This window comes from Bacillus rossius, chromosome 7 (genome assembly GCF_032445375.1).
Source record: "Bacillus rossius redtenbacheri isolate Brsri chromosome 7, Brsri_v3, whole genome shotgun sequence".
Classification (NCBI taxonomy): Eukaryota; Metazoa; Arthropoda; class Insecta; order Phasmatodea; family Bacillidae; genus Bacillus; species Bacillus rossius.
In genome coordinates, this window is record NC_086335.1 from 31,749,699 (window position 1) to 31,775,695 (window position 25,997).

Here is a 25,997-nt window from a genome sequence, read left to right on the forward strand (position 1 = left end):
CTCGAACGGATATGGTTTGCCATATACACAGTCCAACCACAAATTATATTTTAAAGATCCGTACGTTGCTACTTCATCTGTAAGTTAATTGATTATTTTCTGCTTGATATCAAGAAAAGTACAAATGTCTTTTGTCTCACTAAGTGTATTTAGATAGTAGAAGTCTTTCAACATTTCACGAAATGCCGATTTCGCCACGTAAAACCCGTTATCATTTACCTGTAATCACTAAGCACAGTCTTAGGTTTATACTCATGCCTAGGCTGAACATAGGTTTTTGGAGCTTTACGCATAAAAGTTCCAACCTTAAACGAGGAGTCGAAATGTCTGCATGTAGTTCAACAGTAGGCACACGGACTTCATCTTTACAGTTTTTTTGCATGTCATCGCAAATTATCATTACCTGTAAACAAAGTATGGCACTCGACGCAGCGAAATTTCATACGAGAAGAATTCTTCGTACATTTACTTCTCTCGTGTTTTCGTGTTTCATGAGAAAATGCGAACGACTTATCGCAGTAGCTGCAAGTATGCCTAGTTGATGAAGACGAATCTTTCACGCTGTGACCAAATGCTAATGTAACTACTGTAGTACCAATTTCTGGTGTACTCTTAAGCGAACTTTCGGTTTTGTAGCCAAACTTTAATTTCTGCCACACAACAGGAACTTTGCATGTCTTCAAGTGTTATTTCATATTATCTCTTTTCTTTTGTAAATTGCTTGTGACACTTTTAACAGCTAATAATTTTGCGAAAAATTTATTAGAACATTCTGTTTTCTTATGTCTGTGAGCAATATTGTTGTTCGAAAAAATCTTGTTACAGTGACAACATCGATGCTTGATAGTTTTTGACGAATCACCAACCAATGAAGTATCCTTCGCTGACGAAACGTCATTCATCGAGGATTGATCTGCAACCAGCACTGCATCCATTAAAGTCTCTTCTGCTGGCGGTACCCCACGCCTGTTAAAGTCTCCTCTAGTGTTGTTGGTGACGGTGATACACATTCCATCGGGATCTGTATCCTCGCTGACGATACCTCCCCAGTCGATGGTACAGCTTCCATAAAGGTCTTCGTGATTGTCGTCGACGATGCCAATGGGATCTGCGTCACCGTCACCGACGATGTCAACGGGTTCTGCTTCACCGTCGTCGTCGCTGCTGTCAGGATTCCCGTTATGCCATTGCACATTTTTAGTAAATGCGCATGCTCACTTTATCTATTTTATAGTTATTGTTTTTATTTTATTTTGTATAGCAAACTGGGAGCCATAATCTTTTTTATACTTGAATTTGTTAATCATTTTGTAACCAAAAATTTCAGCATGATTTATATTTATAAAAGGACAAGTTTCTGTGTTAAAATCCTTATATTAGTTTTACAACAAAATAATTTTACTTTTGTCCATAATGAATGTTGATTTGGGAAACCGCACTATAATGTAACTCTATTTGTTTTACATGTGCAGTCTTTAATGTCTCAACTCTATGGTCTTCTTCAGTTGCACAAAATAATACGTCTTTCTTTTTGAAGCATGTCGGCCATGATGTAACTGTTCCTAGCTTCGGCCGTTTCTTAATCTGTTGACATCAATGTCTTAATTAATTCTCCGTACACCGCAAGTGGTGAGTAAAATCGCATATTCCTTCAAGAATATGTGGAAATGATATTTCGTTCAGTTATCTTATTTTGTAATACATTTATGTACAGTGTGTGTGCGGAAGGCGTGGGTGGCCATGGGCGCGATTACTTCGTGACACACAACTTCTTCGTCACCTGTTCGTCTAATCAGGAAAGATCTTTGTTACTTTCTGCATGCAGAAGAGCAACCATGAGCCACCACATATCTAAAGAGAAAATATTAACCTAGCATTTTCGGCATTGGTTTGGACTAATAATTAATTAATATTTTTTGACTCAACCTATGTAATTCTTAACATCAAAATCTATGTGTTTAACTTAAGTATTTAAAGGGGCCCCTTATCTTAACATTTACCTTTACTATCAGTATGACTGTATACTCATCATTTGATATTAACCTTGTTATTGTTATTATTTAAAGTAAAATAATTTAAAGAAAAGAAAATATAAGGAACAGAGAAACGATATTGTTGTATTCATTTAACTAAAATCACTGTCTGTATTAATTTTGACTAGTTAATTATTAACTATTTTATCCTGTAATATGGCCTCCCCAGTCGGCTCAAGGTTCTCATGATTTTACTACACGCCTAACAAAGCACCATTGAGCCCGTTCCCCATGCTTTCACTGTTGACCTCTGTGCCTCCTTTGTATTTGGCCAGGTTGAGGTAGAGAGGGCGGCAGACCGTTGACGATGGTACAAATTCCATCGAGTTCTGTGTTAAATATGGTAAAGATGCCATCGAGATTTAAAAAAAAAAGTTACTATGTGACTCATGTATCAGATGAGTCAAAGTAGGTGGTCCTTACACCCTCATAGCTAGTAACAAACTGAAAGTCCTGTCGTTTGAGTTACGCTTATATACCCGCGACCGATCGAATAATATTCTATCAACACAAGAACCATTTACTATAAAAAACGAGTTAACACAACATTAAAAAGGAAGCACATTTAACGAAACGATACACATTCAACAACAAAAAAAAAAAGAGGACACACTGGACACAAAATGGACACAGTACACACACTGGACACGTAATGAACACACAGTACACACTCATTGAACACTCGGTACACACACTGCACATGAAATGGACACACAGTACACACACAGTACACACACTGGACACAGTTCACACAGGACACGCAATGGACACACAGTATACATACTGGATATGTAATGAACACACAGTACATACCGAATGAACAATAAGTACACACAATGACATAATATGTTTTTTTTTTCGTACGTAAAAATAATGGAAACTCTTTTTTTTTTCAAATAAAATATTCGTTGAATAAGTTATTAAAAACTTGACGTTTGTCATTAATGAAAACGTTTGTTTGAGTAACCAAAGTAGTAGTTCACGTACAAAGGGAAATAAACTGTAACAAAATTTTCTCTTTTCTTACCGACAAACAAAATTAATTTTATTTTCATACAAATTGACAAAACCTTTCCTTAATTCAATAAAATTCATCCTTTGGCAACATATTAATTATAATAATATCTAATCATTAGTATCGAGAATCACAACCTATTTGTTTGACCATTTTGGAACAAATGGTTTTTTAATATTAGCCTAGTTGTCACTCAATGTAGTAATGGAAATGGAGGCGTTCGAGAGACAGAAAACTATGCTCAACACTGGTTCGGCACGCCACCCTGCTGAATCACTATACGACCTGCCCACCCCCTTTTCCACTCCTGAAGCGCACGCAGCGCAGGTACAAAGACCCTCCATTAGCACGCCCACTTTCTGACAACCAAACACGACCCCCTTACCCTATCCCAGTGCCTTCCCAAGGGATCTTGACCCGTCGCGTGAAGAGGTGTAACTAGGACAGACACCATTGCTATTGAAGCTTCGAGTGTTCAGTTGGGGACATCGATGACGCAAAAACTTCTGAGGGCTACGAGAAATTTCCAGATCGGAGCTTGCCATGCATATAAGGAAAACCTACCTGCGGATAGGGTCGCGAGTGAGAGAAGGCTGGCGGCGACACCGGCGAATCCTCGAAGCGATGCGACAGAGAAGTGAAGAGGGTGAGTGACACCCTGGCGAGCGATAGCGGTCGACGAGAGAAGGGCTTCGCGTGCGAGAATCTGAACATCGGGGTCGGCAACGTGGCGCGGCGGACGAGTGAGTGGTGCGAAGCAGTGTGCTGGGTCCGAGGTGAGTGGTTAAGACAGCCACTGTCGAGCAGAACTCTAGTGGGGAGAGTGAATAGTGGACTTATAAAGAGTGATTAGTTGGCGGAAAGTCATTTAAATTGTTTTAATTTAAGGAAAAATGAAAAAAACTGATAAATAAAACTGTAAATTATTAATTAGGCTATCCTATCTGGACTTCTGTTTACTATAACACGTACCAATATTTGTGTATTTTGTTTAGCCTATAGTGTTGCACTAATTGAGTGGTGGCTGGAGAACTGAGATAAACCCAATATTGAACATTTTAAAATTTCACAAAAATTCTTGTGTAAACTGAGATTAAAACACGGAAACCCTAGTTCTGTATTTTTCTTCAAATCGCAATTGCTTAAAAAATACACGAATTCAATAAAACGTTATTACCGCAGCCATTTTGATGTCCAAGGATCTGAAAGCTTCGATTTCTGAAAAGATTTTAGTTTTAGACATGCTACCATAATATATTTAATGGAACTATTCATCCACCTTTTATAAATAGCAACTCTACTATTTTTCGGCATATTTTTCCACCACGCTACTTTCAAATATTTCACATGAGTTTCTACATCTTCTTAAATCGAACCATAATTAATCTTATCGAGATAGCGGTAATCATTCAACAATCCGCCGAGAGAGCCGGTGAAAGATGAAGATGATATACAACCAGAGCGAATACAGAAATATTTTTCTGAAAAAAAAAGGGGATTAAAAACACAAAAAATTCAAAAATACGTGTATTAATTAAAACTTTCTTTACTATTGAAACTAACACACTGACATATGTGCCAAAAAAAGCAGCCGTAAGCGACGCGGCTTCTCACACAGTTGAAATCGCAGATGTAACAGCTCACATCGAATCATCCTAAATAACATACTGCCGTCACTGATATTTTGCAGATTTTTTTAAAAACGTTGAGGGGAAGAGGAGTATATACTACCTTATTACCAGTGTTGTTAAAAGTACTCAGAAAAAGTAATTGGGCTCAATTACAATTACTGTGATGATAATGTAACTAATTACAAGTAAAAATTACTTTATATAGAAGTAATCAGTAACATTACAATTACAATTACAATTACAATTACTTTCCGCTACCATTTTAAAACTGACCTACGATTAATTTTTTTTACACTTTGTTACATTAATAAACATACATATATGTTTTGTTAAAAAAATGATTTCATGTAATGATTAAATTTATTATCTTTAATTAAATGAATAATATTTGAGTACAAACTTGCTTGAATAACATCAAAAGACTTCATACAAGTAGCTACCTGTAATAAAAGTAACACTCTTTAAATTTTGGAACTGACCTTACGAAACAATTACATTTTAAAGTTCTCATCAGATAGATTCCCTCTCTTGATGGCAAAAACATCTTTACCAACACTAAAAAGATGCTCAACGGGAGCACTTGACGGTAGCGATGTGTTAAATTTTAAAAATGCAGATTTTAGGATAGGGTAATGTTGGAGACACTGCAAGTCACTATGGATCTTCATTTTTGATCATAGATGTTGTGCATACGATCGTAGCACTACAAGCGTAAAATTATAAATTTTACGAACACAAAAGTGTATGATCTTCTTGTTCCTAATTGTATTCATTATAAGTTCCGAGAATAAAAGTAAGGGCAAGTAAATATAAAGTATCGATTACCTTAATGTATCGATTACAATTAATGTTATGTATTCCGATTACAAGTACGGATTACATTTTTTTAAATGTAATTCGTTACAAGTATAAATTACTTGAAAAGTAATCGTTACAAGTAATCCGATTACTTGTAATTCGTTACTTAACAACACTGCTTATTACTTCCCCATACGGCGCGGCGCCCTCCAATGTATACAAACAAAGTGGCAACCAATAAACAGTTTACCATCCTGCGATTATGAGTAGAACTGTGGAATCTAATTGTTGGTCATCGTACTACGAAAATATGGTGTCTGTATTTATAACGACTCTGGTGCTTTCGAAGCAATATTTTTAATTAATCCAGAAATGATATAATTAATTTTCGGAAGTAATTAAAACCATATTTACTTAAATGAAATGTAATTGCAGTGTAATAATTTACTCATACCAACCATACTTGAACACATTCTTTCTGGCTAGATAAAAAAACCAAAATAAACTAGCTGCTGACAGAGAATAAATCTTCATTTACTAAAACAGTTAAAGTTCTTTAAAAAAAAAAAAAGTGCAATGCCTTTCAGAAAGGACTTTTGAAAATCATAGTATTAATTGGGCACTCATCCTCGAATATAAAATATTTTCAACTGAATAAGTTATTGCTTGTGTAGTAAGGAATTTTACCCTTATTTTCGCATGTGCAGTATCAGGTAGTCGTAATTAATGATGCCCCGGAGTAGCGCGCGAAACCGGACGCGTGCTGATTAAGCGGGTATATGATCATGGGGGGGGGGGGGGGAGAGGGGTTGGATTAGCCAATCCGGACACGCGTAAACAGCTTCTTCCGGGGCCGTGGTCTAAATGCCTGGTGGGGGAAGGGGAAGAGGAATCGTGGGAGAGCGAGAGCAAAACAGCAGGTGTATCGATTAATCGATCCGCACCGGTCGTCCAGGGGGCGGGGGAGGTCGTACGTGTACGGCTTCGCGGCGCCCCTGGCGGTGGGAACTCGAACTGCGATACCCTGTATCCGGGCAGGAGGCCGACAACAGACCGCAGAACAGCCGAGGCTACAGAAGCGAGTTTCCCATCAGCGTGATCCAGAGTATTCATTGTCTTCGCTCGTCAGCGGAGCAAAACGGACTTCGCGAAAAACCTTTCAATTTTTTTTTGGCCCCGATTTAGCCATTTATATAGTAATGTTTAATACCTGAATGTCCAAGCTTCGTTCGAAAGAATTAAATGATGTATTTATCCTATATATGTACGGATATAAACATAAATACATGCATACACATATATGCATGCATTTAATCTTAAGAAAAAAATTTTAAATAATTTATTGCGTGTAGAATCTTATGCTTATGTATCAAGAGTAAAAGGCATTAATAATTTTGTGTGATGGTGTTAAAATATAAACGAAAACAGCATCAGAAATATCTTTACTTTAGCAAAGTCTCTTTAAGTTGACATCAGTTCAATGTATACATAAAATTTGCTGTATAGTAAAAAAAGGATTACATTTTCAATTTTACTAGAATTTTTCTGTTTGGCTCCAGATTCGATAAATTCTTCCCTATAGTGAAGACACTTTATTGACAGAATTATTAAAGTTCGTGATTTTGAGATTTTAAAAAGTTTATAAAATAGGTGATTTTATTATAATTTAGAAAATAATCAATTGAAGTGGTTTAAATATAGGAAATCACTTTAAAGATTTGAATACATTATTACGTTTGTACGTAAGTAACATCAGTATCTCATCAATCATTTTATTGAAAAACTGAACTTGTGTTTTGTGACGTAATTACTCAGCATTCTAATACGTCATGAATTATTATTTTTTACGATGTAATACATTACGATTGAGTGGTGCGGTTAAATAATTGGTACATTTAGCATTCACGTTTTCGCCGCAAAATCCTCAAATAGGTTTACACGGTGTCTTTAACTATCTGTAGTTGTACGCGGGGACGTTACTTAACACAAGCATAACCGGTTGCTTCACCAATTTAACTGCCCGGTGTTGGTTGTATGTGTACCGCACTGGCAACTAAATCTAAAACCTACAAAAAATTATTAACGAATTATAAATTTAAGGTATTAAAGTATTAAGTATTGTAAGAAGGCTTGGCCATATGTCGTATCTCTTACTGTCTCAGATAATATACCCGCTACTTGAGTATGGAAGAAATTATCCTTTCGTAAATGAATAGTTGAAAATGATTACTGAGTTGGATTTGCCAAAGGTCACTTGTACTGTCTTTGAGAACACACTAAAAAAAAGGAGAAAATTACTGAGAAAATTAAGTATGTCTGAAAAACTACTTAAAACTACAGCAAATTTAAAGGTATTATACGCATATCCATGCTCGAGCGTTTCGCACAGTGGTTAAGAATTTTGAATGGCGAGTTGGGGATTTTACGCGGGTGTGGTTGCTTAAACTTTATTATTTGGAAGGTAGAGGTAAACCACATATCCCATTACCGTGATGCGATCTGGTGTTGTAGTGACACAACTCTATATGCCTACACGTTGTTAGACGAATCTGTCTTGTTTTTGACTATGAAGTTTGATTTTTGTATTTCAAACATAATAATATACCGAACTAAAATGTGTGTTCCTAAGAAAATTATAAAATCAATTTCCAAAATTAGCTATGAGGACTATCACTGTTTAAATGTACTCGTAATGGGCGCCGTATACTACAGAAACATGAAAAATTATCTCCAATAATTCAGAAGTGACATTATTATTTAAGTATTTTAGTTTTGTTTTTTGAACAGCTTTTTTCCATTTAATAGTTCACAAAGGGATTTGCAACAGAAAATATAACGAATTGAGTTGTAAATAGATACAGCTTATGTCAGAAATACTATTGATTCCAAGCATTGCACGATTATGTCAGTACCAGAAATACAATCGCAAATAGATAATTCTTCAATTATTACTCTCGAAATACATTTTCTTCTTCTGAAACTTGTATTCTAAAATATTATATATTATATTATAAATTATATTATTACAAAATATAAAATATTATTTATTATATAATATTATATATTATTTTATTGCAAGATCTGGCTCAGCTCAATGTCTGAAGAGCAGGACTTCTGAGTCTAAATTACTCAAATTCATGTGAACAAGTAAAGTAAACAGTGTGTGATTCAACATGTAAGATAAGCTAATATTGGCATAGTTATTTGAATCAGTTGGTACCGATTTTTATCAAAATGATTTGATTAAAATAATAAGTTAATAAATTACAAATTCATTAGAATTAAAAGACATGAATTTATTGTAGCTTGGACATAAATATAGTGATGCAATATTACCTTTTAGAAACGGACAGTACCTTTAACTTTGTGATATCTAAAAGAACTATTCAACGCTCCTGAAGAATAATCGATGTGTATCGCACAGCTTCCAGTGGCAGTTAGCACTCGTCACGAACCACGATCATATTCCTGTTCCTGGGGTTTCAGCTGGCGACTCGACGAACCTAGTCCGAGGTTGCATTTAGTTGAATATGGCTCTCGGGATGTTATTTATTACATAAATTATGTAAAACATCAAGAAAAAAGAAAATAGTCACGAATATTGCGCTTTCAATAAGTGTTTAAGTATAAATGATAAAATTAACATTACTAAGTTTATTTTCCATACAGGAATAAAATTAACTATAAATAAAAAAAAATTATGTTCATATAAAATGTTTGAATTTTCATCTATCTATAAAACGATGCAGAAGAAGTATAGTTATTTTCACAGCAAGGAAATTTTCGAAAATAAGTGCGGCTTGGAGCAAGAGAAATCTTTGATATGAAACCGGAATTCAACCTCAGCGACGTCTACTGTGGCAAGTAGTTCTCCCTTATACATCTTGAGTTCTGGTTTGTTGCAAGACATACTTCCTAGATACAGTTTGCTTCACAGGAACAATGTTAAACTGTTGAAATATGAACTTTTTTAAAATGGATTATTGTTATCAGATTTTACATGTCATGAAGGTAACAATTATGTTTTTTATTTTCGCAGTTGTTTATGGTCGAACACGACTCAAATTTCCGTAATTCCAAACGTGGCAATGAAAAGCAAGGTGGAAACAATAGTTTTATTTGGTACAGTTATGGATGTATGTGTGGAACATACGTTTCAAAGGGTTTTCTAGAACGAAGGAAATCCAATAGGGTGGGGGCTGCAATCCGCAAAGCGTTATCTGCAAGCGAACCACATACAGCATATCCGGAAACTATTCCCTATATTCTAAAGCCACATAGGAATCGGAAATGCCTGTTTGACTCCGAAGGATGTTCACAGTTCTCTTATTTCGGTGTAATTTTCGCTTCAGAGGTAGTGATAGAAAATGAAAGACATAATATTTATGTCCGAAATTTGTATGCCATAACGATCATTTTTTATCTTTTAAGATTGCCTTAAATCTGGCAAATTTTCAAAGATCATACGTTAAGAGATTTTCAATAACCATTTTATTTTGTGTGTTGATAATATTATTTTAGTTTTAGTCATTACCGAAATAATTTTAATACTTAACGCCAATGATTTCACAGGGCAAACTATTGGTCAGTTGGAACTTTTGAAACTGCCTTCTCACTAATGATTTTAAACCTTGTTTGGTGACATGTGGAATCAGCTGAAAGAAAGAACAGTCAGTATTCGTGCATCCCCAGTAATATTGTTGCTACATTGTTCTGTGTTTGAATGCAGGTAAAATAGCTGAAAATATGTATGTGTTTGGGTTCACTAAAAATATTTTACGCAGGAATGTCAGTTACATGACAGAATAAATTAAAGAATGTTTAAGACTCTTAACGTAATTCTCTTCTGTATTGCTATGAAGTTAAAAAACATACACTTGAAAAGCGAAACCTGTCTTAAAGTTTATTACGTTTATTTTACTGTGTTTTTCAAATGATTACACTATTGTATTATAATTTATTTCTTATTAAAATACGCACTTAAAATTGATAGGGTAATTATAGCTGCCGTTTTTCTCATGGAATTTTTTTTTAACATAGAGAGAGAAACATTAACCTCTATCAACTTTTAGTGATATATACAGGTTATTGTCTTCTGGCCAATAAAACTGTTAGAATCAGCGGATCTAAAAATGACACGCGTGTTTGTTTACAAATGGAACGACTAGACGCAAACTTTGTTGTAAAATTATAACTGTAAAATTATATTTTGACAAAGTAGGTAAAAGTTACAAATACTAAGCCACGCTTTCGTTAATAGTTGAATTCACTATAGAACAATGACAATAAATGCTAGTCCAGATTATTATTTTCTTTACAACAGCTATAAAAAATTCAAGAATATTTAAAATTAAGAGTTATAAATTTAAAAAAAATTCCCACTTTTCCCTTATTGTAAGGTGGTTGTATTGTTTGACAAGCTTTCAGACATATTGCGCTTACTTACTGTACGTATTTTAGTGTAGTTAAAAAGTAAAGAAATATCAACAACTTACTGCACTTAAACTGAGACATACAGAGTCACATGTGTTGCCAACTGCCACCACCTCGTCACGTAGACGGGGCCTCCCCGGACACACACACGATGTGCAGAGCTCCAGAAGAACTCGCGCTATCTGATAACAGCTCAAGATATCCGAGCGGCGTCTCTTCACGAAAAAAAAAAAAAACAAAAAAAAAACGTAAGAATACGCCGAGGGCGGACGAGCCACATTCTTGTTTCCGCATTTTGGTTTTTTTAAACTGTATGTCCAGCAGAAGAGTGAAAAAAACGGCTGAAACGCTCGTATCCGGAATAAAGTTCAGGCATGAAATATCGGGTAGAGGTATATTTGAAAACATTCGCGGACTTGAATTACTCCAACATATGCTGTTGTGATGGTTACCGCTCAAATCTCTCAACAGCCCAATGAACGACAAAGAGCAGACTGCGCGCCAGTTCAGAGGCTGTTGGAAGGGGGGAGCTGAATTGTTGCCCGTTGGATGGGCAGCCCTTCAGGATTTTTCTGGCAATGGTTTGTTTGTACAGAAACTGTAAGGGCAGCCCATCCAATTTCTGAAAACATGTTTCTTTAAGTGTTTAAATAATCCTGAAAACTTGCCCCTTGGAAGGGCAGCCCATCAGGATTTTTCTTACAGTGGTGTTTTTGAAAGGTTGTCTGAATTGTTGCCCCTTGGATGGGCAGCCCATCAGGATTTTTCTGACAGTGGTTAGTTTAGGTTAGTTTAGGTTAGGTAAGGTTAGGTTAGGTCACTTTACAACCTAACCACTGTCAGAAAAATCCTGACGGGCTGCCCATCCAAGGGGCAACAATTCAGACAAGCTTTCAAAAACACCACTGTCAGAAAAATCCTGATGGGCTGCCCATCCAAGGGGCAAGTTTTCAGGATTATTTAAACTCTTAAAGGAGCGTGTTTTCAGAAATTGGATGGGCTGCCCTTCCAATGGGCAACAATTCAGTCGCCCCGATGGAAGCACCAGCGAGCGTCGCCGACACAGCTGCACCTCTGACTGGGTGGGACCACTGGCAACCAAGCCGCTGGGGCCACAACCTGCTTGCAGCGGTCCACCTGCTGACCTCAGACCCCAAGGAGGTCCCCGGGCACGACCCAGACGCCAGAGCGAGGTCAGGGACTCCGGAGGAGCCTCGCCGGCTAGCCGACCACCGACGGCGCGAGGGAGGTTCGAGGGGCCGGACGAAGACAGGCAGGCGGGGAGCGGATGACAGGCATTGTCGCGCCACAATACCCCACCCCCTCCTCTTCAGGGGCATCCCTGTATCGCTCGTCGCCCTAGTTTGAAGACTCCCTACCCCCCCCCTGCCTGAAGATGAAATGGTATCTGGTGAACTTACCAATTTCTTTCTTTTCCCCCATGAAAATAACGTGTATGGATTTGCGTGCTCGTGTGTTCCCATTCCCTAACAAATACGCTGTTAATTCATTGCTCAAACCTGATAACAAATTTTGAGGATTGAAAAAAAAATTATTTAGAATCATTAACATTTTTTGCTGGAATTGTTTTTTTTAGAACGCTATCGTAATGATTGAATCGCATAATGCCTGAAGCAAACAAGAGCCCTGCTCTAGAACTACAATGTGATTGTAAGATGGGAAACAACTTCGAACTATACTGCGTATAGGACAGGCTGTCTAAACTTCGAGTTGTGCATGAAATTCAATGAAACAAAATCGTGCTGAATATACTTGGTATACTTGGAAGATAGACAAGATATCCTGCTTGGAAACATTTCGTTTCAATGTGACGAATCTGACAATAAAGTTGTATTCTAATTCGGCTACAACTTTTCGAAAGATTACATTTGTTTGGACGATACATGGGTTTATAGATTAAACTATTTTCAATCATTACACTAAGTTATGCCTACATTTTAATTTTATTTTTGAATTCCATAAAAGAGTTTACTTAAAAAACCTTAAATTTTAATTAATGACTAAAATGTATCAATTTGAATGTAGGAATTGTCAAATAAAATCACATGTATATCTCAAATTGATTCATATTTTCTCTTCTCTACAGTTGGAATTTCGTTATCAACTTAGTGAGTTATTTTTTAAACGAATTTTTGGAATTGTTTTCTCGAATTTCTAGCTTAATAATTCGAGAATTTCAAGATTGTGGTAAATAAATGTCATCAAAACCTTCCTGGAGGCTGGTAGTAGAGGGATTTAAGATTCTTTTATGACTTTCCACAATATTTATTGAAATTAATATTTTTTACACAAAATTAATTTTTTTACATAGATAAAGTATTGAACCAAGGGCAGGAATCGATTGAATCAATCCGTAAATTAATAAGTGATTTTTTAAAATGATAGTCTGCAATTTTCCTGAATTTATAGCTAAATAATTACGAATTACCAAGATTGCATGCAAAAGTCAAGATGGCGGGCACCACAGTAATAAATGATTGCTGCACTCTAGCGGATGAAGATTAACCTAACATGTTGGCAGGGCACTCTAGCAGCCGAAAACCAAATGGCGGCCTCCAGCAGCGAAAACAAGATGACGGATGTGACATCATGTTAGCTGGTGATATATATAAATATACCTTGGATTTAGTGGTGGGAGATCAGTCTGCCAGTGACTTCCGTAGAGGAAGGATCCGTCGCCATTTTTATTTTTGCTCTCACCAGGTTCGATCTGGGGGACTATGAGTCACGTGAAGTAAGTGCTTTTCAGTTAAAATTTTATTAAAATTCGAATAATTGAAATTTTCTATAAATATTACAATTTTACTCAAAATTGTTTGTTAATAATTACGAATTTTAAGATGGCGGCCATAACGAAAATTTCAACGAAGACGTCATTCAAAATGGCGAAAAGTTCTAGAATCCAATATGGTGGAAAACAAAATGGCGGATGTGAAATACAAACTGGCAGAATCCAAGATGGCGTATTCAAGATTTCCGCTATGTTCAAGTTCAAGTGCCAAGGTCAAGGTCATCCAAGATGGCCGCCATGCCGTCACAATCCAAGTTGGCGGACAACGGCACCAGCACCTCACTTCTACTCGTGTAGCTGGGGGAACAAATATATACTACTGATACAAAATTAAAATTATATCAAAAAATGGGAAAAATCTGAAATATCAAGGCCTAATCCACCTTAACTTTGAACTTAACATGAGTCCCTAACAGACAGGTAAAATTGCAACAAAAAAATTCCTGTTATGGTACTTAAACTGCTGTGTTACTTTTCGTTGATGGTTTCGATCGCCAAGTGTCCTGATTCATTTATCTATGCGGCTATTTGAATAACTTAGACGCATGCCATACAGATGTAGGGAAAAATATAATATTTTAATTTAATATATTTTATTATAAACTTTAAATTCACTAAACAAACATTAAAATAAAAATAAATATTATCATTTATATATTTGTAAGAAAAGACCAGATTTCTAAAATACTTATCACAGGCATTAGGAGCCAATTTAAACTGTCAATGGTAAACATTTTATTTTTCTGTTGTCACGTAAAATTAAAAGAACAAGTCAAACATTTAGCTTACTGTTATAGCCATATGTAAATTTTTCCTGAAATATTTAAAGCTAGCTAGCAATGGAATGATAACATTTTTCGTATGCTATTATGGTTTTATTCCTTCGCTCTCACATGTGACATATAACACCAAAATAATCTGACCTTTGCTCCCGAACCAAGCAAACGTATTAGACTTTCCTCTACACATAGTTTACTTGCCTTACGCAACCGGAATTACTCATACCGAAGACACGCGACTTGTCGTGACAGCTATAATTGTGTAATTTCGAAGAGCTTAAAACATACAAGTTTCATGTCTTTCGCTACCTCTCGAATAGCCTGCTGTCTGTTTCACTGACAGCCAAACCTAGTAAAAGTCACAAACAAATTACTATTAATTTTCATTGATAAATTCAGTGTGTCCGTAAAGTCATGGTGTTTTTTTTCTCTACCGGTCAAAGGAAAACAACGAAACAAGATGGATGGATATAAATGTGAAATCTTCGCCAAATAAAAGGCAAACTCTCAAAGTTTGCATACCTGTTCAGTTCTGTTCAATGAAGCTCAAGTTTCAAGCTTTCGTTTCATTTCTATTAGCCACTACAAGCGTTCGTAACTTCACCTTGACTTTACGGACATACTGTATTTTGCATTATCATTAATAACGAAGTAACAAATTCCAAAGTAAACAGAAAATATATTTTTGAAAGCAATTTTTCAAAAATAAAATCGTATAATTGTGAAAAGAGAAACAATGGACTTTAAAGGTTTGATTAAAGAATGTTTGTCTGTTAGATCACTTGCAATGTGGGTGCCATTTTTTCTAGGCGGGGTTCATTCCCTGGCCAAAGCAAGTGTTGTTACAGCTTTCAAATATGAGACGTATCTCTGGTGGCATTTCACACCACACTGTCAGCTATAAGTTACCTTAAAAATGCTCTTTTTTCCTTAAAATCTAATAACTAATAACAATATTTTCTGAAAATGATTGAACAAAAAAATCCATAGTATAATATAATTTGTTTAGCTACACAGGAGATGCTTTTGCAGACATTGAGGCACCTATTATATAGAAAGCTAACGTTATCTGTATTATTAGAAAAACTTTTACATTAATAAAAATTCTATCTGCGTTATCTAAAGCTATAATTTTTTAATTTACGAGCCAATGAAAGGGAGGATTAAGTTATGCAAATAACATTATTTCACTATTCGAATAAATACGTTAAGACTTCTTCCATTTCTTCGAATTCTCAACACACGATCTGCAGTACCCGGTATTGGCAAGGCTGAACACCGGGTAAAGGGGAGTTTTTTTTAAAATCAAAAGTTGACAGTAATTTATTGTCTTCATAATTTGAACGTTAAGTGTGTAAAATAATTTATATCACTGGAAGAACCCGGAAGACGTTGTTCTGTCACTGTATATTTATTTATCTCTATACTTCTAAAAACTGATGGTCTGTATGTTATCTAAAATCTATAAAACGTTGTAGAAAAAAATGGAAAAATGAAAGATTACTAATACTGAAAAGATTCCGTTATCTAGCTAAAGCTCGACATGTGTTGCAATGCCATGTTCATTTTTATTTTGTAATTTGGCTGAAGTAGGTACACATATACAATACAGCTCTCTAGCTTTCTCTCTAATTCTATAGCTCTCTATTTCTCTAAATATACCTTTATCTCCGTATACATATATATCTGTATCTCTCAATACCTCTCTCTATATCTTAATCTCTCTATATATCCCTATATATCCCGATATATGTCTCCCCTATATACCTATCACTCTATATCTCTTTATGTCACTATATATCTCTTTTTGTACATATCTTTATCTAACTTTCTATCTCATTCTCTATGCCTCTCTATATCTCCACCTATCTCTCTCTGTCTCTCTCTATCTCTCTTTTTCATTCTATATATCTATGTATATACTTCTCTACCTCTCTATCGCTCTATCTCTCTTTTATATTTAATTAATTTCAATTCTGTCATGTGTGCGCACTCATACAACGAAAATACACGAACTGCCGCTAAGCTATACGAAATAAACACATTTATTGAAACGACTCACGGACACCAATTGAAAAATGGTTGTAATAACTCAGAAACCTTCTTGGGCATGCGCATAACCACTCACCAAAGATTCATCGCAATCGGATGAATGGTATACGAACGCATAGAGGACAAACAAACAAACATTCAAGACGTGGCAGACATACCATAGATATCGCGTTTAAAATTCAAGGCAACGCTATCTATTGACGAAATTCAAAACTAAACTGTTATTAGTGCAGTTATTTCGCTAGCCGCTGCGAGCTCCACTAAGTGGACGGGTCTCACCAAGGGGAAGGATAGCAAGGACCCATACCTTACTATATGATCAGGTGACAGACGTAGAGAAATGACGCACACTTACTGTTTGTATGTCTATGTCCTATGATTTTTTGTTATAAAAATAAATTGACCCATGGCGATCGGTTGAACGGTATAGAAGTTGTGATGCACTGCAGCGCCATCCAGTGGAGGGTTACAAAAATGGATAGCATAAAAACCTCCATGAAATTTTTTTTAGATGTGCCAAACCTTCATAATGATTCATCAAACGGTGTCAGAAATTATCAATATTATATATACCAACATCCATTTTTATAAAAATAGATTTACAGATTTTTTTATGTAAGCAAAATCTATACACAATCAAATATCCTTTTTATTTTATTTTAGAAATTTTTATTTTTTAAAGATAGTAAGTAATTAAAAGTATGATATTTAATTTATGCGTTAACAAGATAGCTTTGCAAACTAGTGTGAAATAGATTAAATTCTAAGGGAATGCACGTTACAAATAAAAAAAAGTGTATCCTATTCTGATACCAATATCCCAGAAAGGACTGGATCTCTACAAAGTCAAACAAATTAATTTTTTTCATGAATTAACATATAAAGTGACATTGTAACAGGTTTACCGCGAATGTAAAAGCTTCCAGGAAAAGGAAATTGTTGCTAATACATATATCAGTAATGAACATTGACATTAATTACTATGCATACAATTTGTGGCCAACTTTTGGGATATACCACGAAAAAATACTTTTCTAATAAATAACCGGCAGATATAATCGAAACGTTGTTTAGACAGATAATTAAAGTGAGATAATTTCTAAGTAAGCTTGAAAAAATCTGAAGTCATCAGTACCATGCAGTCATTTTTATCTTTTGAAAATATTAATGTTCACAAAGTTTCTTTAGAAATAAAAAACATTAACCAGTAATTTATTAACTCAATCTAAAAGTCAGTAGTTATAATAATATTAAAATATCTCAGTGGTTATCAAAAAGCTGTTCACTAAAATTATGAAAAACACCGATGTGTACGAGTTTCACGTAAGATAGCTGTCTTATCCGATGTGCACAGCTGTCGTTCGATACCTGGCCGATTGAAGGTTGTCTGTAGTCCGACAAGAGGGTGAATGTGTTAAAGGTAAAACAAACTTATGAGGAAAATTCAGTGCATGGATGAAATATATGACGATAGCTCAGACCACACATAAGGCACCAATAAAATATAAAAAAAACTAAATTAATTTGAATCCATACTGTTTTACTTTGTTACATGCTGTTGTAACAAAGTCGTTCAGTCCGGAAGGAAAGTGAGAGAGTGTGTGTCGATCAGCGTCCACGTTTCGTCCACGCCGGGGCCATACAGAATGTGCGCAATATAGGCACGCTATGTCACAATTTTATGGGCACGATAACTGCCGTAATTTTGCACGAATAACTTTCAAACTGATTCATAAACTAAAGTAATGGAAAATATCGGTCGAGTTCGTTAATGGGCAAAAATCCACCAAAGGGTTAGAAATGGGGAAGGTATTAAAAATAAAAAACAACAGAAAATCGCTATAGATCCCTTAAGTTTACAAATATCGCATTCATTTAAAACGCATGAAAACTCGTAGGATTCATAAAAAAAACTTTTATCTAAATATATTTTTGATATTACCATTAATAACTGTAAGGGGTAAAAAAACAAGGTTCGGAACAAAAATAAATTCATTACTCCCTTAGTAGGCACACTATCGTATCCGTTCGAATTATTTGAAAATGGTATGATTTTTATCTAAAACTATTGTCTGAACAATTTTTGATAAAACGAAAAATTGCAGAAAAAGGATGAAAAAACATGGGATATAATTAAAAAAAATTCCATACCACGTACACTAACTAAAATGTTATTATTTATTGTAAAATCTTAAAATAATTTCAATAACTTCCGTTAAAAATAATTTTTATACGACCAATCAACTATAGCAAGGGGTGAAAAAAATGTTTGAATGTAAAAAAAAAAAGAGATCATAACTACCTTACTAGGCATACTATCGAATCCGTTCAAATTGTTTGTAATTCGTCTAATTTGTGTCTAATACTTTTTTCTGAATTAATTTTTGATAAAACGAACAAGTGCAGCAAGGGGTTAGAAAAACAGTAATAGAATTAAAAAAATAATTAGTAATTAACATACCATGAGTGGTGGATTTAGAGAGGGGCACGGGGCACGGGGTACACCTCCCCCCCCCAGAAGAGTAAAATATGCACTGGATAATAAACAGGTGATATAAGTTCTAGGTTTTTATGCTATCAATTTTTTTGTAACTCGCCACTAAATGGCGCTGCAACGCATCAGCTTCTAAACCATTCAACCGGTCGCCATGGGTAAACATAAAATCATAGGTCATAGACATACAAACAGTAATTGTGTGTCATTTCTCTATGTCCACCACACTGTCATATAGCGCTTACAATTTTGCCTTAACTCACAGACAATATATCACCCTGTGTTAAGCCCGGTCAATTCCGAGTACTGCAGCTAATCAATATATACAAAATTGGATGCTAATATGTGTGACTTTGATAAACTCCGACACAATTTGACCGATCGCCATGAAATATGGCACATCGAAATGTTTTTTGACGTGAATTCGTCTTTAAAATTGCTTCCATAGTGGGAGGCAATTAAAAAAAAAAAGAATGATAAAATCGGGGGATACAGTTTGGTGTTGCAGCTACATATCTATCATCTCCATCCAAAATTTAATTACACCACTGGACAGCTAAAGGATCAAAAAATTCGTTACAAGTGAAGACTGTAACGCATACCGCGCGGTATAGGGGGAAACGCCACCATTTTGAGGTCATTTTTCTGTGTTTCGAGTTTTCCATTCAGTATAACTTTTGACTCGGAGAAGCTACGACGTTTGTTTCAGTTTCAATCGTCAGCTCGTCAAATTCTATCGATAGCATATATAAAATATTAGTGTAAAATAGTTACATTGAATATATATGGTGTTAAAAAAAATAAATAATATATAATGTCGGCCTATACGCGACTTCTTAGTGTTCAAACATTATTATAAAAAAACATATAATAGTGTATTTTATATTGTGTATAGAAAATATTACCTGTTACGTACATGTATTCACGTAACACACACAGCCCCACCCAATTATTTTTTCATGGAGAAGGATTTTATGCTATTTATTTTTTGTAACTTGCCACTAGATGGCGCTGCAGCGCATCAACTTCTAAAACGTTCAACCGATCGCCATGGGTAATCAGAAAATCATAGGAAATAGATACACAAACAGCAATATCACCCTGTGTTCAGCTCGGGAAACACTGGGTACTGCAGCTAATATGTATGTGTGTGTGTATATATACACTTCCTATGAACAAATATTTGCAACGTTTTGGGAACTGGCATCTGTTCTAGCCAATGACATGCTCCCCTGATCTGCCGCGCACCTAATGTCTGATGTTACTGGCTGGTGTCTTACTACGAGGGTTGGGTTTTGTGGTGAATTAATTTCTTTTTAAATCAAAGGCACCATATATATTTTAGTTTAATACTTGTTGACTGATAATATTATTATTATTGCTGACAATAAATGGTGAATTCTTTAGTTTCCTCTTAATAATGTGTTCTTACTGTATGATTTGTGCAGCATTATCTCAGAATAATTTATGGATGTTGACCCAGAAATGTTCAGCAAGTATACATTTTTGAGTTTCACCCTTCTTGTTATTTTTTTTGTTCTTAAATGCGTGTTGAAAGGACTCTGCCACTTTCTGCAATGTACTTGCAACCACATTTACAGGGGATCCGATAAACACAGTTCTGACATTGCAACTTATCTATAGCTGGATTTACTCTGATAATAATGCTTTTAGCAGTGAAATTTGACATGAAAACTGTTCTTAATCTGTGTTTGTTTCCAAGGTGTCTTTTTTTCTCCGAGAGGCCACAAACATGGGAATTGGGATTTGTTGGCTGTCATATTCTATTTGATGATGCTACGTGGATAACTATTAGATAGACATTCATCTTTTAAGTGATTTGGTTCATCAGAAACTAATATATTGTTTGGACAAATTATCTCAGATCAGTTAGTTAAAGTGTGAATGAGCTAGTTTTGGTGTTTTTCGGATCGTTGGAATTGAAATGAATGTATTGGCCTGTATGTGGCGGTTTCCTGTATACTTTAGAGGTAATTATTCAGTTTCCCTGTAAACAAGGACTTCTAGGAAAAGAAGGTTCCCTTTGGTTTCCAATTCATATGTGAACTGTATAGATGACCTGACTAAATGATTTGAGGAAATTGGCAAACTCTTAAAACTTTTCGGGGCCATGTTACCAAACAAGTAAAGTGTCGTCAACATAAGGAAGCCAGATTTTTGGCGGAGTGTTGGTTATTTTCAGGGATACTTGCTTGAAACTCTTCATGAAAATGTTGATAATGAAGGAAGAACGTGATTAACACATTGCAATTCCAAGGGTTTGCTTGTAGAATTCGTCTTTGAACTGGAAATAGGTTATATTGACACAGAGAGTAGTAAGTTCCATTAGTGATGGGATAGGCAAATTGTTCTTTCTTTCAAAACGCTGTCGTTTTCCAGTAAGTGTTTTTGGTACAGGTAAGTTGGTGAAAAGGCTTTGAACATCAAAGCTCACTAGTATGTTGGTTGGTTCTATTTATAATGTCTTGGTTATGGAGATTTAGTAACCAGAATCATTAAGGAACCTGTGAGTGGTCCGACATTTTTAGCATAAATTTAGAAAGTTTTTGCATGGAGATTTACAATAGATAATGATAAGTCGTAAAGGCATGCCTCGTTTGTGGACTATATGGTAGGCCATAAATGTGAGGTGGATTACGGCTGTGTGGTGTTAGGACGCTCTGGTTTAGTCTAGTATGTGACTCTAGTGATTTTTCAGGTTCAGTTACACTTTGCGTTCAATTTTGAAAGTTGGATCTTTGTTCAGATATACATATTTGTCTCAGGTAATCAGGTTAGTGATTTTATCATCATTATCTGTTCCGTCTAGTATGACTCTGGTCCAGCCTTTGTCAGTGGGAAGGATGATGATGTCAGAATCTGCTTTGTGTTTTAATGGCTTTAAGCTCACCAGAGGAAATATTTGGTTTTGGTGACCTGGATGACGTAATGTCGGTCCGAACGGTCCACCGAAACTCCCCTGTTCAAATGCTGGCAGTTTAAATATAACATTTCCTATAGAATAAACTATGTTTAAAACAGGGATTTTGCGAGGAGCAATACTGAAATCAGATATTTTTTTTTTGTACTCTGAAAGTTTTCTAGGTGCAATTGTGACTGCATATTTTTAATTTTGTTTTGGATGTGCATTTCGGTCTGCTGAACCTAGAATTATTTTGTTTTTTCATTATATTTGCATTTCAATGATTTCTTTATGACTAGATTTTTGTTGGATAGGTAAATAATATTGAAGTCTTTGATGCTTAGTACTGGTAGCAATGGCGTGTGTCCAAAGAATTATACTAAATCAAAATTTCCCATTGCATGACTCATTTAAATACTTTATATTTTTTAACAGTTCGTTGTAAAATTCTAGCTTCAGATTAACAACAAAAGAGATAATACATAATATGACTTACGAATCTAATATAATAACATTCAATAACACATTTATGTAAAAAAAATTGATATACAATATATATTACAAAACATTTCTAGATGGGGATTTTAATAATGATGTTCAAAAACAAAATGCAACTGTAATTGGTATTATTATCCTCTTCCGTGCAAAAGTAAAAAAAGGGCTCATACGTATAGTAAAACTAAGGTTGATCAGTTTTTGTATTAAGTTATTTTTAACGGGAATACAAAAATTTACAAAATGGTCACCCTGGTGTAACATTACAAGTTAATCAATTTACGTGATCACCGAATTATTAAGTTTAGATGACTGATGTAGTAATGACTGGCGGGTATGATATTAGTTTCACTACGTTACACACTGGCTTGCCATTAGTACAAACTGACATGTCACTGTTTGTACCTTAAACAAGGCAATCTTAATGTATACACGTGGCCTCGATGCAACTATTTTCTACGGCCTGCGTTCATGAATTTCCTTAAAACAATCACTATCTAGGTTTTTTTTTGTTACATATCATGCAATTTATTATATTTTTTGTAAACATTAATTTTTGGAATTTGATTAAGATGAAATTACGCCATTATTTATAAGTTGAATTTATATTTCTTGAAAAGTCACTCTTAATAATACATAGTATAATGAAGAAAGTTTTATGACATGCAGTATATATTTTATGAAAGATCACGAACCTTTAAAACAGTATGCATAGCTTTGTTTAAAAGTAACGGTAATGCATATCACATTAAAATTTTGTTTCCAATGGAAGTAGAACTGTTATTGGAAAATAATTCAGCTATATATTAAAACAAAATGGCTGCACTAATAATGAGTAACTTTAAACCGACAAGATATAATTTCTGACACGATATTAAAAACAGATCTAAGGATCTCATTCAGAAATTTTAAAGGCATAATCATTGAATATCTTATAAAAACTATTTTAATAAGTGGTTTGTAAAACAGAGATAAATGTATCAAATATGGTTGTAAATACAACATATACACAACCAGCATAATAAAAATCCTGAAGAGCTGCTGAATAATATATTTCTGGGTTGGGGGCAGACGGTTTTACGTTTCGTCAACGAGGTTATCTACAGACGGACACACATTACGGACAAATTGGGGAAGAAATCGGCCATATCTAATTGTAAAGTACCATCTTGGAATGGGCTTGAATGATTTTGAAAAACGTAAATCCTAATTCAGGTAATATGGACCGGGATTCGAAATAAATTCCTCCTGATTGAGCTACTGATTGAAATTTTGAATAAAAATACGCGGCGCAGTTCCACGTTGCATGCGACGCTAATGGGTCGGGCCTGGGGAGGCACGCAAGATGGCCGCCCTCGCGAGCGGTAGTTCCCGCTGCGGCCGCGGGGCAGCGCCAGCGCCGGGCTCACCTGCCAACCCTGCAGCAGGAGGCTCCTGTCCACCGTCCTCAGCCACATGACGGCGTCGCCCGCCTGGAAGTCCTTGAGCCGGTAGCACTTGGTGTGCAGGTAGATGCCCAGGCACTTGAGCAGCTCAGACGTGGACGCCTGGATGACGGTCTTCTTGGGCGGCGGCAGGGGCTGGTGTTGGCTGTTGTTGTTGTGGTGGTGGTGGAGGTGGGCGGTGTTGTTGTTGTTGTTGGCGGGGGCGGGGAGGGCGGGCGCGGCAAGCTGCAGCACGGCCTTGGGAGCCAGCTTCTCGCACAGCTGGTGGGTGGCGTTGTTGTTGGAGTTGTTGGAGCGAGTCGTCGCGGTGTCGACGACGGGGGACGCGGTGCTGCTGGGCGTGGCGGAGGACGCCGACTTGGGCGGGTAGTAGCACGAGATGGCCGCCGCCTTCTGGATGTTCTTGTTCTTGTCGACGACCAGCGGGTGGATGTTGTCGACGAGAGGCTGCCGGAACGCGGTCAGGTTCTTGTTCTTGTTGTCGAGCTTCTTCTTGTTGTTGTTGGCCGTGGAGAACCGCTTCCAGCTGAGCGCGTTGATGAACAGCGAGTGCTTCTTGAAGTTTTTCTCCAGCGCGTTCTTCTCCGAGATGATGCGCGCGTTCTCGTTGTTGATGTTGTTGTTGTGGTGGTTGCCGTCGCCCGCGCCCCCGCCGCCGCCGATGCTGTTGGAGGACGCCGTGACGCTCTTGTTGCGCGCGTTGTTGAGCTGCTCGTAGCTGAAGTTGTTGAGGGTGAAGTCACCGCCGCCGCCGCCCTGGCCGCCGTACGCGGGCCGCCGCTCGCGCGGGCTGAAGCTCAGCACGGTGCCCATGTTCGCGGCCGCCACCAGGTGCCACACGACCTTGAGGAGCGCCGGCGAGCTCACAGCATGCCCGGCGGGGCCGCCCGCCTCCTCCGCAGGGGGACTCCCGGCCGCCGCGGCGCGGTCGCCCTTCACCAAGATGGCGGGCGGCGCCCCGGGGCGATCGATGGTGGCCGACGGGGTTCGCGCCCCCCGCGACGGGCCCAGGTTCCCGCAGCAGAAAATAGCCGCGGGTCTCAGCGCGATCCTCCCGCGCCGAGGGAGATCCTTTTGCGAGCCCTCCGTGCGGTCAGCAGCCACTGGCGTCGCCCGGAGTCCCGGTGCTCATGACCTTGGGACCTCAACTCGTCCACGACCCGAGCAACAGCTCGCGCGACTTGAAGCTCCTGCGTGTCGCAGGTGGCCTCACAGACGTCGTGCGCTCTCTCACGAGACTGGGTCGTGGGCGCCAGCCTCTCCCTGCCGTCAGGCGCACGAGCACCCCCTACCCCTCTCCATCCCCTCTACACTCGCTCGTTGCCACGGCAACCGGAGGCACTGTTGGGCCGGAGGGGCGAAGGGCGGCAGTCGCTGATGTCACACGCAGCGCCCGGTCGATATTCGGACTCGTGACGTCGCTGCGCCTGGGAGGCGGGCTTCCCGCAACACGGAGATGCACGTAGGTGTAACTGAGCAGTCAGGGGGCGCACCAGGCCTCGTTCACAAATGGATTTGTCAGCGACAGCTTGCCGGGTATCAGAGTGTTTTATTCTCTGCAAGGGACATGGGAAGGTTATCACACCAGCCATTTCATTTTCCTTCACAGCTATAAGCCTCGCCTCTTTTGTAAAAGGAAGGGATAAAAATAAACAAAATGATATACCTTCGCATAGATCTGAATAACCCCAGCTCATTATTTAAATTGAATATTTAAGCTAACATAAAATAAGTTTTTAAACATTTTTGTAATATTTATTTCTCTAAATTGGTCGCTTTCCAATATTTTAGTGTTGCTGTATACGTATTTTTCAGAACAATATGACAAAGTGTCATAAAATATGGTGCTCCACTCAAGACATAAACCTTTAAATTCCTCCCCAAGTATAAAGTGGAAAAGCATGATTTTAAAGTAAATGCTATGTATGTTGATAAAATGCTAATAAAATTAAAACTTTAAAGTTAAATTTTATGTTGTTTTTCCAGTCTTTGAGGATGAATATCTGTTTTTGGTTTATTAAGGTTTAAAACCTTCATAGCCTTTATCACAGAGGAAAGGTTCAGTTTTGGCCACAGGTTTTATGTAA

General features: G+C 37.0%; 1 protein-coding gene across 1 annotated transcript in view; it reads right to left on the reverse strand.

Annotated features, from left to right (window-relative positions):
* Positions 1-24,723, reverse strand: part of LOC134534522 (cyclin-dependent kinase 5 activator 1) — a 56,918-nt gene extending 32,195 nt beyond the window's left edge. Inside the window, exon 1 of the mRNA XM_063373004.1 lies at positions 23,875-24,723. Coding sequence (XP_063229074.1) covers positions 23,875-24,723 — 849 coding nt within the window. The remainder of the gene's footprint in view (positions 1-23,874) is intronic.
* Positions 24,724-25,997: the final 1,274 nt, after the last annotated feature.